At 59.9% G+C, this 14,046-nt stretch overlaps 1 protein-coding gene across 1 annotated transcript in view; it reads left to right on the top strand.

The window, feature by feature from the left end:
- Nucleotides 1–51: 51 nt before the first annotated feature.
- LOC144678373 (nicastrin-like) overlaps nucleotides 52–14,046 on the top strand; it is a gene marked incomplete at both ends in the record, with an annotated part of 14,325 nt that continues 330 nt past the window's right edge. Inside the window, 5 exons of the mRNA XM_078538181.1 lie at nucleotides 52–340; nucleotides 1,093–1,197; nucleotides 5,635–5,758; nucleotides 10,371–10,489; nucleotides 13,325–13,470. Coding sequence (XP_078394307.1) covers nucleotides 52–340; nucleotides 1,093–1,197; nucleotides 5,635–5,758; nucleotides 10,371–10,489; nucleotides 13,325–13,470 — 783 coding nt within the window. The remainder of the gene's footprint in view (nucleotides 341–1,092; nucleotides 1,198–5,634; nucleotides 5,759–10,370; nucleotides 10,490–13,324; nucleotides 13,471–14,046) is intronic.

Genomic DNA, 14,046 nt, shown 5'->3' with positions numbered 1-14,046 from the left:
GGATCCCACAGCTCCGTCCGTCCACGGACCGGGTCACCGGGGATCCCACAGCTCCGTCTGTCCAGGGACCGGGTCACCGGGGGATCCCACAGCTCCGTCTGTCCAGGGACCGGGTCACCGGGGGATCCCACAGCTCCGTCTGTCCAGGGACCGGGTCACCGGGGGATCCCACAGCTCCGTCTGTCCAGGGACCGAGTCACCGGGGGATCCCACAGCTCCGTCCGCCCAGGGACCGGGTCACTGGGGGATCCCAACAGCTCCAACCCGCCCATTGTCGAGCCCGTGTGCGATCGCGTCCCGCTCGAGGAGTCCACGCTCCCGTTCGGGAACTTTCCGAGCGGTGCGATGCGCTGCCGGGGAGGGTTTCATCCCAAGGGGGCAGGCGTGTGAGGGAACCAGCGGGTCATCGCGGAGAGAAATGGGAAAGCACGCTGGGAGGGACAGATCCCCACTAGAACGAGGAGTAGTCGGGTGACGGGCGGCGACAGAGTCGGGGAGGGAGGGTTAAATTCTAAATCGGGGACAGGTTACCGTGCGGAAAGACGGTGTTGTGGGTGTGAGTGAGACCTGCCTGACAGACGGACAGGGTTGGGTGTTAAACATCCTTGGATATCAGGACTGTAGACAGGCTCACCATCCCGGCTTGGAAATATATCGGCCGTTCCTTCACTGTCGCTGGGTCCAAATCCTGGAACTAACTCCCTCCCTAACAGCGCCGTGGGTGTACCTACACCACACGGGGACTGCAGCGGCTCAAGAAGGCAGCTCACCCCCCCACCACCTTCTCAAGGGGGGGCAATTAGGGACGGGCAATAAATGCTGGGCCCGGCCAGCGAAGCCCCACATCCCCCGCGAACGACTTAAAGAAAATTCTCGGTGGACAGGGCACAGCGTCCAGGATGAGCGGAGGATGGGAAAGCTGGGAGCGTGAGGAGTAGAGGGTAGATCTTCGAGAAGAACAGGGAAGGGGGGATGGTCGCTCACCCACTCACTCTGTCGTTGTCTCCCCTTCCTGCCCCCTGGTTCCCTCACCCACACCCACTCACCGCCTTCCCCCCTCCTCTAAACCTGTCGCTCCTTCTCCTCCCCCAGGTCTCTGCAGTGCCAACTCGGTGGAGAAGAAGATTTACATTAACTTGAACACGACAGTGGCCTGCGTGCGTCTCCTCAATTCCACCCACCAGATCGGCTGTCAGTGTGAGTATATCGGGGGGGTGGGGGTGGGGGGGAGGGGGAGGGGGAGGGCGGTGGGCAAGTGAGGGTCGGTGGTGAGAATGGGGCCAGGGGAAGGGAGAGGGCAGTGAGGGAGGAGAGAGAGAGAGATGGGGGCCAGGGAGGTGCAGAGGGAGCCTGTGGGAGGTGAAGAGGGTCTGTGTGTGTGCGGGGTTGGGGTTGGGTTTGTCGGGGGAGGGGGCTGTGCGGGGTTGGGGTTGGGTTTGTCGGGGGAGGGGGCTGTGCGGGGTTGGGTTTGTCGGGGGAGGGGGCTGTGCGGGGTTGGGTTTGTCGGGGGAGGGGGCTGTGCGGGGTTGGGTTTGTCGGGGGAGGGGGCTGTGCGGGGTTGGGTTTGTCGGGGGAGGGGGCTGTGCGGGGTTGGGGTTGGGTTTGTCGGGGGAGGGGGCTGTGCGGGGTTGGGTTTGTCGGGGGAGGGGGCTGTGCGGGGTTGGGGTTGGGTTTGTCGGGGGAGGGGGCTGTGCGGGGTTGGGGTTGGGTTTGTCGGGGGAGGGGGCTGTGCGGGGTTGGGGTTGGGTTTGTCGGGGGAGGGGGCTGTGCGGGGTTGGGGTTGGGTTTGTCAGGGGAGGGGGCTGTGCGGGGTTGGGGTTGGGTTTGTCGGGGGAGGGGGCTGTGCGGGGTTGGGTTTGTCGGGGGAGGGGGCTGTGCGGGGTTGGGTTTGTCGGGGGAGGGGGCTGTGCGGGGTTGGGGTTGGGTTTGTCGGGGGAGGGGGCTGTGCGGGGTTGGGGTTGGGTTTGTCGGGGGAGGGGGCTGTGCGGGGTTGGGGTTGGGTTTGTCGGGGGAGGGGGCTGTGCGGGGTTGGGGTTGGGTTTGTCGGGGGAGGGGGCTGTGCGGGGTTGGGGTTGGGTTTGTCGGGGGAGGGGGCTGTGCGGGGTTGGGGTTGGGTTTGTCGGGGGAGGGGGCTGTGCGGGGTTGGGGTTGTCGGGGGAGGGGACTGTGCGGGGTTGGGTTTGTCGGGGGAGGGGGCTGTGCGGGGTTGGGGTTGGGTTTGTCGGGGGAGGGGGCTGTGCGGGGTTGGGGTTGGGTTTGTCGGGGGGAGGGGGCTGTGCGGGGTTGGGGTTGGGTTTGTCGGGGGAGGGGGCTGTGCGGGGTTGGGGTTGGGTTTGTCGGGGGAGGGGGCTGTGCGGGGTTGGGGTTGGGTTTGTCGGGGGAGGGGGCTGTGCGGGGTTGGGTTTGTCGGGGGAGGGGGCTGTGCGGGGTTGGGGTTGGGTTTGTCGGGGGAGGGGGCTGTGCGGGGTTGGGTTTGTCGGGGGAGGGGGCTGTGCGGGGTTGGGTTTGTCGGGGGAGGGGGCTGTGCGGGGTTGGGGTTGGGTTTGTCGGGGGAGGGGGCTGTGCGGGGTTGGGGTTGGGTTTGTCGGGGGAGGGGGCTGTGCGGGGTTGGGGTTGGGTTTGTCGGGGGAGGGGGCTGTGCGGGGTTGGGTTTGTCGGGGGGAGGGGGCTGTGCGGGGTTGGGGTTGGGTTTGTCGGGGGAGGGGGCTGTGCGGGGTTGGGGTTGGGTTTGTCGGGGGAGGGGGCTGTGCGGGGTTGGGTTTGTCGGGGGAGGGGGCTGTGCGGGGTTGGGGTTGGGTTTGTCGGGGGAGGGGGCTGTGCGGGGTTGGAGTTGGGTTTGTCGGGGGAGGGGGCTGTGCGGGGTTGGGGTTGGGTTTGTCGGGGGAGGGGGCTGTGCGGGGTTGGGTTTGTCGGGGGGAGGGGGCTGTGCGGGGTTGGGTTTGTCGGGGGAGGGGGCTGTGCGGGGTTGGGGTTGGGTTTGTCGGGGGAGGGGGCTGTGCGGGGTTGGGGTTGGGTTTGTCGGGGGGAGGGGGCTGTGCGGGGTTGGGTTTGTCGGGGGAGGGGGCTGTGCGGGGTTGGGGTTGGGTTTGTCGGGGGAGGGGGCTGTGCGGGGTTGGGGTTGGGTTTGTCGGGGGAGGGGGCTGTGCGGGGTTGGGTTTGTCGGGGGGAGGGGGCTGTGCGGGGTTGGGTTTGTCGGGGGAGGGGGCTGTGCGGGGTTGGGGTTGGGTTTGTCGGGGGAGGGGGCTGTGCGGGGTTGGGGTTGGGTTTGTCGGGGGAGGGGGCTGTGCGGGGTTGGGTTTGTCGGGGGAGGGGGCTGTGCGGGGTTTGGGTTGGGTTTGTCGGGGGAGGGGGCTGTGCGGGGTTGGGGTTGGGTTTGTCGGGGGGAGGGGGCTGTGCGGGGTTGGGGTTGGGTTTGTCGGGGGAGGGGGCTGTGCGGGGTTGGGGTTGGTTTTGTCGGGGGAGGGGGCTGTGCGGGGTTGGGGTTGTCGGGGGAGGGGGCTGTGCGGGGTTGGGGTTGTCGGGGGAGGGGGCTGTGCGGGGTTGGGGTTGTCGGGGGAGGGGGCTGTGCGGGGTTGGGGTTGGGTTTGTCGGGGGAGGGGGCTGTGCGGGGTTGGGTTTGTCGGGGGAGGGGGCTGTGCGGGGTTGGGGTTGGGTTTGTCGGGGGGAGGGGGCTGTGCGGGGTTGGGGTTGGGTTTGTCGGGGGAGGGGGCTGTGCGGGGTTGGGGTTGGGTTTGTCGGGGGAGGGGGCTGTGCGGGGTTGGGGTTGGGTTTGTCGGGGGAGGGGGCTGTGCGGGGTTGGGGTTGGGTTTGTCGGGGGAGGGGGCTGTGCGGGGTTGGGTTTGTCGGGGGAGGGGGCTGTGCGGGGTTGGGGTTGGGTTTGTCGGGGGAGGGGGCTGTGCGGGGTTGGGTTGGGTTTGTCGGGGGAGGGGGCTGTGCGGGGTTGGGGTTGGGTTTGTCGGGGGAGGGGGCTGTGCGGGGTTGGGGTTGGGTTTGTCGGGGGAGGGGGCTGTGCGGGGTTGGGGTTGGGTTTGTCGGGGGAGGGGGCTGTGCGGGGTTGGGGTTGGGTTTGTCGGGGGAGGGGCTGTGCGGGGTTGGGTTTGTCGGGGGAGGGGGCTGTGCGGGGTTGGGTTTGTCGGGGGAGGGGGCTGTGCGGGGTTGGGGTTGGGTTTGTCTGGGGGAGGGGGCTGTGCGGGGTTGGGTTTGTCGGGGGAGGGGGCTGTGCGGGGTTGGGGTTGGGTTTGTCTGGGGGAGGGGGCTGTGCGGGGTTGGGTTTGTCGGGGGAGGGGGGCTGTGCGGGGTTGGGTTTGTCGGGGGGAGGGGGCTGTGCGGGGTTGGGGTTGGGTTTGTCGGGGGAGGGGGCTGTGCGGGGTTGGGGTTGGGTTTGTCGGGGGAGGGGGCTGTGCGGGGTTGGGGTTGGGTTTGTCGGGGGAGGGGGCTGTGCGGGGTTGGGTTTGTCGGGGGAGGGGGCTGTGCGGGGTTGGGGTTGGGTTTGTCGGGGGAGGGGCTGTGCGGGGTTGGGTTTGTCGGGGGAGGGGGCTGTGCGGGGTTGGGTTTGTCGGGGGGAGGGGCTGTGCGGGGTTGGGTTTGTCGGGGGAGGGGGCTGTGCGGGGTTGGGGTTGGTTTGTCGGGGGAGGGGGCTGTGCGGGGTTGGGGTTGGGTTTGTCGGGGGAGGGGGCTGTGCGGGGTTGGGTTTGTCGGGGGAGGGGGCTGTGCGGGGTTGGGTTTGTCGGGGGAGGGGGCTGTGCGGGGTTGGGGTTGGGTTTGTCGGAGGAGGGGGCTGTGCGGGGTTAGGGTTGTGTGTGTTGGGGGAGGGGGCTGTGCGGGGTTGGGTTTGTCGGGGGAGGGGGCTGTGCGGGGTTGGGGTTGGGTTTGTCGGGGGAGGGGGCTGTGCGGGGTTGGGTTTGTCGGGGGAGGGGGCTGTGCGGGGTTGGGTTTGTCGGGGGGAGGGGGCTGTGCGGGGTTGGGGTTGGGTTTGTCGGGGAGGGGGCTGTGCGGGTTGGGTTTGTCGGGGCAGGGGGCTGTGCGGGGTTGGGGTTGGGTTTGTCGGGGGAGGGGGCTGTGCGGGGTTGGGGTTGGGTGTGTCGGGGAGGGGGCTGTGCGGGGTTGGGGTTGGGTTTGTCGGGGGAGGGGGCTGTGCGGGGTTGGGGTTGGGTTTGTCGGGGGAGGGGGCTGTGCGGGGTTGGGGTTGGGTTTGTCGGGGGAGGGGGCTGTGCGGGGTTGGGGTTGGGTTTGTCGGGGGAGGGGGCTGTGCGGGGTTGGGGTTGGGTTTGTCGGGGGAGGGGGCTGTGCGGGGTTGGGGTTGGGTTTGTCGGGGGAGGGGGCTGTGCGGGGTTGGGGTTGGGTTTGTCGGGGGAGGGGGCTGTGCGGGGTTGTGTGTGTCTGGGGGAGGGGGCTGTGCGGGGTTGTGTGTGTCGGGGGGAGGGGGCTGTGCGGGGTTGGGTTTATCTGGGGGTGGGTTTGGGTTTATCTGGGGGTGGGTAGTAGGGGGAGATGTCTGTGGGGACAGTCTCCTTGCTTGCCCGGAGTCCCGAGCGGAGTTTGAGTGGGAATGGGACGGAGCTGATGTCCGGATGGTGATCTCTGTGGGTGGGGTTGATTTTTCACCAGGTTTCTTTCCACTCCCCTGATTTTCAGCTTCTCTGCACGGAGACACTGGCATCATTCACCTGGTCAGACAGGTGTCCGATCTGGACTGGGTCCTCAAGGATGGTCCACACCCGCCCTACGCAGTCGTCTTGGAGACAGATATGTTCAAAAGGTGAGCCTGCTGCTGACTCTCCGACCGTCTGGGGCTCCCTCAGCGCTGACCCTCCAACAGTGCAGCACTCCCTCAGCGCTGACCCTCCGACAGTGCGGCGCTCCCTCAGCGCTGACCCTCCGACAGTGCAGCGCTCCCTTGGTGCTGACCCTCCGACAGTGCGGCGCTCCCTCAGCGCTGACCCTCCAACAGTGCAGCACTCCCTCAGCGCTGACCCTCCGACAGTGCGGCGCTCCCTCGGCGCTGACCCTCCGACAGTGCGGCGCTCCCTCGGCGCTGACCCTCCCACAGTGCAGCACTCCCTCAGCGCTGACCCTCCCACAGTGCAGCACTCCCTCAGCGCTGACCATCCGACAGTGCAGCACTCCCTCAGCACTGACCCTCCGACAGTGTAGCACTCCCTCAGTACTAACCCTCCCACAGTGCAGCACTCCCTCAGCGCTGACCCTCCGACAGTGCAGCACTCCCTCAGTACTGACCCTCCAACAGTGCAGCACTCCCTCAGTACTGACCCTCCAACAGTGCAGCACTCCCTCAGCGCTGACCCTCCGACAGTGTAGCACTCCCTCAGCGCTGACCCTCCGACAGTGTAGCACTCCCTCAGCACTGACCCTCCAACAGTGCAGCACTCCCTCAGTACTGACCCTCCGACAGTGCAGCACTCCCTCAGCACTGACCCTCCGACTGTGCGGCACTCCCTCAGCGCTGACCCTCCGACAGTGCAGCACTCCCTCAGCAGGAACAGGAATGGGGAAGTCTTTCTACAACGTGACAGGGCTTTGGTGAGAAGCCACTTGGAACACCGAGGACCTTTTCGTTCTGTATCTGAGGGAGGGTATAGTTCCCTTGGAGGGAGAGCAACGAAGGTTCAGGCGACCGATTCCTGGGATGAGAGGGATTGTCCTATGAGGAGGACCAACATCCTTGAGGGGAGGTTTGCTGGTGCTGTTGGGGAGGGTTTAAACTAACTTGGCAGGGGGGATGGGATCCTGAGAGGAGGTTCAGCAGGGGGGAGATGCACAGCCAAAATTAGAAGAGAGAGGAAGGGAGTCTGGAAGGCAGAGAAATTATAGGCCAGTTAACGCACAAGGGAGTTTGCCAAGGTTGGATTGTATTTTCATGCATGAGTCTGATGAATAAAGCAGATGAGTTGAGGGCACAAATTAACACCTTGAAGTATGATGTCATTGCTGTCACAGAGACATGGTTGAGAGAGGGGCAGGATTGGCAGCTCAATATTCCAGGATATCGGGTCTTCAGGCGAGACGGGGAAGGGGGTAAAAGAGGAGGGGGTATCGCAGTATTGATCAAGGAATCAATTACAGCAGTAAGGAGGGAAGGACGTCTTAGAAAGCTCCTCAAATGGAGCCATATGGGTAGAACTGAAAAACATAAAAGGAGCAATCACATTGCTGGGAGTGTACTATAGGCCCCCAAACAGTCAGAGAGAAATAGAAGAGCAGATATGTAGGCAAATCTCAGAGAAGTGTAAAAATAATAGGGTAGTAATAGTGGGGATTTCAACTTCCCCAAAATTAACTGGGTTAGTCATAGTGTGATAGGTTTAGAGGGAGCGGAATTCTTAAAATGCACCCAGGAGAGCTTTTTAAGCCAGTACGTAGAAGATCCTACAAGAGAGTGGGCGGTCCTGGACTTAATTTTAGGGAATGAAACAGGGAAGTGGTAGAGGTATCAGTGGGGGAGCATTTTGCAGATAGTGATCATAACTCTGTTAGATTCAAGGTTGTTATGGAAAAGGACAAGGATGGGCCAGAAATCAGAGTTCTAAATTGGGGGAAGGCCGATTTTAATAAGAGCAGATATGATTTGGCCAGAATGGACTGGGAGCAGCTACTTTTAGGTCAATCTGTGTCAGAGCAGTGGGGCTCATTCTAGAAGGAAATAGGGAGAGTACAGGGTCAACATATTCCAGTAAAGACAAAGGGTGGGAACCAACAAATCCAGGGAACACTGGATGTCGAGGGATATACAGGATTGGATAAAGAGAAAAAGGGAGGCTTATGGCAGATACCAAGGGCTCAAAACAGCAGAAGCCCCAGAGGAATATAGAATGTGTAGGGGGGAACTTAAAAAGGAAATTAGGAGAGCAAAAAGGGGGCATGAAAAACATTGGCAGGTAAAATGAAAGAAAATCCAAAGTTATTTTACAAGTACATTAAGAGTAAGAGGATAACTGGGGAAAGAGTAGGGCCCATTAAGGACCATAGTGGTAATTTGTGTGTGGAGCCGGAAGACGTAGGCAGAGTTCTAAATGAATACTTTGTGTTGGTGTTCACAAGTGAGAGGGACAGCGTGGGTATGGAAATCAGGCAGAAGGATTGTGATATAATTAAATAAATTAGCATAGAAAGGGAGGAGGTTCTAAGTGGTCTGGCAGGCTTAAAAGTAGATAAATCTCCAGGCCCGGGTGAAATGTATCCCAGGCTGTTGAGTGAGGCAAGGGAGGAGATAGCAGGGGTGCTGGTAATAATTTTCAATACCTCTCTGGCCACAGGAGAGGTGCCAGGGGACTGGAGGACGGCCAATGTGGTACCATTATTCAAGAAGGAAGGAAGGGATAAACCAGGGAACTACAGGCCAGTCAGTCTAACCTCAGTGGTGGGGAAACTATTGGAAGCAATTCTGAGGGACAGAATTAATCTACACTTGGAGAGACAGGGATTAATCAAGGACAGTCAGCATGGTTTTGTTAAGGGGAGATCATGTCTAACCAATTTGATTGAATTTTTCGAAGAAGTGACCAGGTGTGTAGATGAGGGCACTGCATTTGACGTAGTCTACTTGGACTTCAGCAAGGCTTTTGATAAGGTGCCACATGGGAGACTGATAATGAAGGTAAGAGCCCATGGGATCCAAGGTAATTTGGCAAATTGGATCCAGAATTGGCTGAGTGACAGGAAGCAGAGGGTGATGGTCGAGGGGTGTTTTTGTGACTGGATGCCTGTGTCCAGTGGGGTTCCACAGGGATCGGTGTTGGGTCCCTTGCTGTTTGTGGTATATATAAACGATTTAGACTTGAATGTAGGAGGGTTGATCAGTAAGTTCGCGGATGACATGATAATTAGTGGGGTGGTAAATAGTGAGGAGGATAGCCTTAGAATACAGGAGGATATAGACGGACTGGTCAGATGGGCTGGTCAGTGGCAAATGGAATTTAATCCGGATAAGTGTGAGGTGATGCACTTGGGCAGGACAAACAAGGCACGAGAATACACGATGAATGGTAGGACCCTGGGAAGTACCGAGGATCAGAGGGACCTTGGTGTGCATGTCCACCGGTCCCTTAAGGTAGCAGGACAGGTAGATAAGGTGGTTAAGAAGGCATATGAGATACTTTCCTTTATTAGCTGAGACATAGAATATAAGAGCAGGGAGGTTATGCTGGAACTGTATAAAATGCTGGTTAGGCCACAGCTAGAGTATTGCGTACAGTCCTGGAATCCACATTATAGGAAGGATGTGATTGCGCTAGAGAGAGAGCAGAGGAGATTTACCAGGATGTTGCCTGGGCTGGAGAATTTTAGTTATGAGGAGAGATTGGATAGACTGGGGTTATTTTCCCTGGAGCAGAGGAGATTTACCAGGATGTTGCCTGGGCTGGAGAGTTTTAGTTATGAGGAGAGATTGGATAGGCTGGGGTTATTTTCCTGGGAGCAGAGGAGATTGAGGGGGGACATGATTGAGGTGTATAAAGTTATGAGGGGCATAGATAGGGTGGACAGGAAGGAGCTTTTCCCCTTGGTGGAGGGATCAATAACCAGGGGGCATTGATTTAAGGTAAGGGGCAGGAGGTTTAGAGGGGATGTGAGGAAGAATTTTTTCACCCAGAGGGTGGTGGGAATCTGGAACTCACTGCCTGAAAGGGTGGTAGAGGCAGAAACCCTCATCACATTTAAGAAGTATTTGGATGTGCACTTGCGATGCCCATGGCAACAAGGCTTTGGGCCTAGTGCTGGGAAATGGGATTAGAATAGTTAGGTACTTGTCCGACCAGCGCAGACTCGATGGGCCGAAGGGCCTTTTTCAGTGCTGTAGACCTCTGTGACTCTTGAAGAGGTAGAGAAGATTGGGTCTGTATCCTCTGGAGTTTAGAAGAATGAGAGGTGATCACATTGAAACGGATAAAATCCTCGGAGGGTTTGACGGGTCAGAAGCTGCGAGGCTGATTCTGGGGAATCTCGGACCGAGGGAGTCACAGACTCCGGGGAAAAGGGCGGGGGGGGTGTTGGGGAGGCCGTTTTGGACTGGGACGAGGAGGAATCTCTTCACTCGGAGGGTAGCGAACCTCTGGAATTCCCTACCCCAGGGAGCCGTGGGAGAGGAGGTTGAAGCTTCGAGGATGAGAGAGAGAGAGAGAGCACTCGGGAGGATGGAGGGGTGGGAGGAGGTGGGGGAGGTGGGTCAGGCGGGCAAGTGAATCCTTGGCAGTAGATCGGCCACAAGCCCGGCAGGTGGCGGAGCGGGCTGGAGGGGCTGAATGGCCTCCTCCCCCTTCCCCCCTCCGTCACGGACTGACTGGGTGTTGCCAGGTTTCCCAGCAGCCTCCTTGCCCTCTGCCCAATAAGCCCCTCTCCTCTCCTCTCTCCCTCAGGGACGTCATGTTGAGGTTGAAGGTGCAGGAGCGGGTCGCTGGCGTTGCCGTGGTGATACCGACCAGGCCCGAGGCCAGCCACTTCTCGCCGCATCAGAAGTGCCCCAACGCCGGCTACGGTGAGTCTGTCCAGCGTGCCTCGCCCTGAACCGTTCACCGTTCCCACCATCCCCCAGCCCCTCAAACACACCGACAGGATTCACCGCAAACCGCTCCCTGTGGGCGCCGGTTCCCCCTTCCCCCTCTCTCCCAGGGTAAGACCTTTCTCCTCAATTCCCCACTGCGTTTATCGGTGACTGTCTCACGTTGACGGGCGCTCGTTCTGGAAACACTTTCTATCTGCCGGCCCACCCGAAACCCTCATCTTTAATCTGAGACCTCTCTCAGGTGATGCCTTTGCCTTTTCTTTTCCAATCTTTCCTGATCGGAACAACCCCTCAATTCGGCTTTCAGCCTCGCACCTACGGAAGGATACGGAGACCAGAACTGTGCCCAGTGCTGCAAGTGTGGTCTAACCGAGGGATACGGAGACCAGAACTGTGCACGGTGCTCCAAATGTGGTCTAACCGTGGGATACGGAGACCGGAACTGTGCACAGTGCTCCCAGTGTGGTCTAACCGAGGGATATGAATGTCGGAATTCAAGAAGCTGAAGGCACGGCCGCCAATGGTGGAGCGATGGGAATCGTGGGATGCTGAAGAGGCTGGAATTGGAGGAGCGGAGAAATCTCAGAGGGTCATAGGGGCTGGAGGAGGTTACAGAGATGGGGAGGATTGTAGGGACTGGAGGAGGTTACAGAGATAGGGAGGGTTGTCAGGGCTGGAGGAGGTTACAGAGATAGTGAGGGTTGTTGAGGCTGGAGGAGGTTACAGAGATAGGGAGGGTTGTAGGGGGCTGGAGGAGGTTACAGAGATAGGGAGGATTGTAGGGACTGGAGGAGGTTACAGAGATAGGGAGGGTTGTCAGGGCTGGAGGAGGTTACAGAGATAGTGAGGGTTGTTGAGGCTGGAGGAGGTTACAGAGATAGGGAGGGTTGTAGGGGGCTGGAGGAGGTTACAGAGATAGGGAGGGTTGTAGGGGCTGGAGGAGGTTACAGAGATAGGGAGGGTTGTAGGGGCTGGAGGAGGTTACAGAGAGGGGAAGGGGTGTAGGGGCTGGAGGAGGTTACAGAGATAGGGAGGGTTGTAGGTACTGGAGGAGGTTACAGAGAGTGGGAAGGTTGTGGGGTCTGGAGGAGGTTACAGAGATAGGGAGGGTTGTAGGGGGCTGGAGGAGGTTACAGAGATAGGGAGGGTTGTAGGGGCTGGAGGAGGTTACAGAGATAGGGAGGGTTGTAGGGGCTGGAGGAGGTTACAGAGAAAGGAAGGGTTGTAGGTACTGGAGGAGGTTACAGAGATAGGGAGGGTTGTAGGTACTGGAGGAGGTTACAGAGAGTGGGAGGGTTGTAGGTACTGGAGGAGGTTACAGAGATAGGGAGGGTTGTAGGGGCTGGAGGAGGTTACAGAGATAGGGAGGGTTGTAGGGGCTGGAGGAGGTTGCAGAGAGGGGAAGGGGTGTAGGGGCTGGAGGAGGTTACAGAGATAGGGAGGGGTGTAGGGGTGGAGGAGCTTACAGAGATAGGGAGGGATGTAGGGGCTGGAGGAGGTTACAGAGATAGGGAGGGTTGTAGGGGCTGGAGGAGGTTACAGAGAAAGGAAGGGTTGTAGGGGCTGGAGGAGGTTACAGAGATAGGGAGGGGTGTAGGGGTGGAGGAGGTTACAGAGATAGGGAGGGTTGTCAGGGCTGGAGGAGGTTACAGAGATAGTGAGGGTTGTTGAGGCTGGAGGAGGTTACAGAGATAGGGAGGGTTGTAGGGGGCTGGAGGAGGTTACAGAGATAGGGAGGGTTGTGGGGCTGGAGGAGGTTACAGAGATAGGGAGGGTTGTAGGGGCTGGAGGAGGTTACAGAGAAAGGAAGGGTTGTAGGTACTGGAGGAGGTTACAGAGATAGGGAGGGTTGTAGGTACTGGAGGAGGTTACAGAGAGTGGGAGGGTTGTAGGTACTGGAGGAGGTTACAGAGATAGGGAGGGTTGTAGGGGCTGGAGGAGGTTACAGAGAGGGGAAGGGGTGTAGGGGCTGGAGGAGGTTACAGAGATAGGGAGGGTTGTAGGGGCTGGAGGAGGTTACAGAGATAGGGAGGGTTGTAGGTACTGGAGGAGGTTACAGAGAGTGGGAGGGTTGTGGCGTCTGGAGGAGGTTACAGAGATAGGGAGGGTTGTAGGGGGCTGGAGGAGGTTACAGAGATAGGGAGGGTTGTAGGGGCTGGAGGAGGTTACAGAGATAGGGAGGGTTGTAGAGGCTGGAGGAGGTTACAGAGATAGGGAGGGTTGTAGGGGCTGGAGGAGGTTACAGAGAAAGGAAGGGTTGTAGGGGCTGGAGGAGGTTACAGAGATAGGGAGGGGTGTAGGGGTGGAGGAGCTTACAGAGATAGGGAGGGATGTAGGGACTGGAGGAGGTTACAGAGTTAGGGAGGGTTGTAGGGACTGGAGGAGGTTACAGAGATAGGGAGGGGTGTAGGGGCTGGAGGAGGTTACAGAGATAGGGAGGGGTGTAGGGGCTGGAGGAGGTTACAGAGATAGGGAGATGCGTTGAGGGCACCGGGAGAGATCTGAACACCAGGATGGGAATTTGGGAATCGAGGTGCTGCTCGATGAGGAGCCGGTGTACAGGGGGGTCTGGGGTGTGAACAGGAACCCGGTCTGAGTCCGGGAAACAGACCTTTGGTTCCAATCCCTCTGACTTGGGAAGGGCTGAGGGTGGGAGGAATTCGAGGCGATTTTAAGTCGTTGTAAACTCTTGTTACTCCCCTCCCCCTCCCCCTCACCCTCCCCCTCCTCTCTGGCCCTCTCTCCTGTGCCTTGGCCCTGACTCTCCATCCCCCTCCACCCCGGGCCCTCCCCCTATCCCCACTCCAGGAGTTTACTCTCAGGATTACGGCCCGGAGTATGTGAACTGTAACGGGACCCTGTGGAACCCGGACGGCAACGGGCTGTCGTATGAAGACTTCCCTTTTCCGATTTTCATGCTGCGGGACCAGAATGAGACCCAGATCATCCGCCAGGTGAGGCATCGCAGGCTCCTAGGATCACCTTTTCTTTGCCTGAGTTGGGCTGAATGGCCTCCTCCTTGTTCCTGTGTAACAGGCTGGAGAGGGGCTGAATGGCCTCCTCCTTGTTCCTGTGTAACAGGCTGGAGAGGGGCTGAATGGCCTCCCCCTGTTCCTGTGTAACAGGCTCGTGAGGGGCTGAATGGCCTTCTGCGCGGAGGCAGTCTCGTAGGATGTTTAATGGAGGGGTCTCGGAGAGGGGTTTAATCGGGAAGGGGGCTGGATGGAGGGGTCCCGGAGGTGGTTTAGTCGAGGGGTCCCAGAGGTGGATTAATGGAGGGCTCTGGATGGAGGGCTCTGGATGGAGGGGTCCCCGCGGTGGTTTAATCGAGGGGTCTGGATGGAGGGGTCCCCGCGGTGGATTAATGGAGGGGTCTGGACGGAGGGGTCTGGACGGAGGGGTCTGGACGGAGGGGTCTGGACGGAGGGGTCTGGACGGAGGGGTCCCCGCGGTGGATTAATGGAGGGGTCTGGACGGAGGGGTCTGGACGGAGGGGTCTGGACGGAGGGGTCTGGATGGAGGGGTCCCCG

This window comes from Cetorhinus maximus, unplaced genomic scaffold (genome assembly GCF_964194155.1).
Source record: "Cetorhinus maximus unplaced genomic scaffold, sCetMax3.hap1.1 HAP1_SCAFFOLD_4132, whole genome shotgun sequence".
NCBI lineage: Eukaryota > Metazoa > Chordata > Chondrichthyes > Lamniformes > Cetorhinidae > Cetorhinus > Cetorhinus maximus.
Note: the sequence above shows the minus strand (reverse complement) of the source record. Positions and strands in the feature narration are given on the sequence as shown.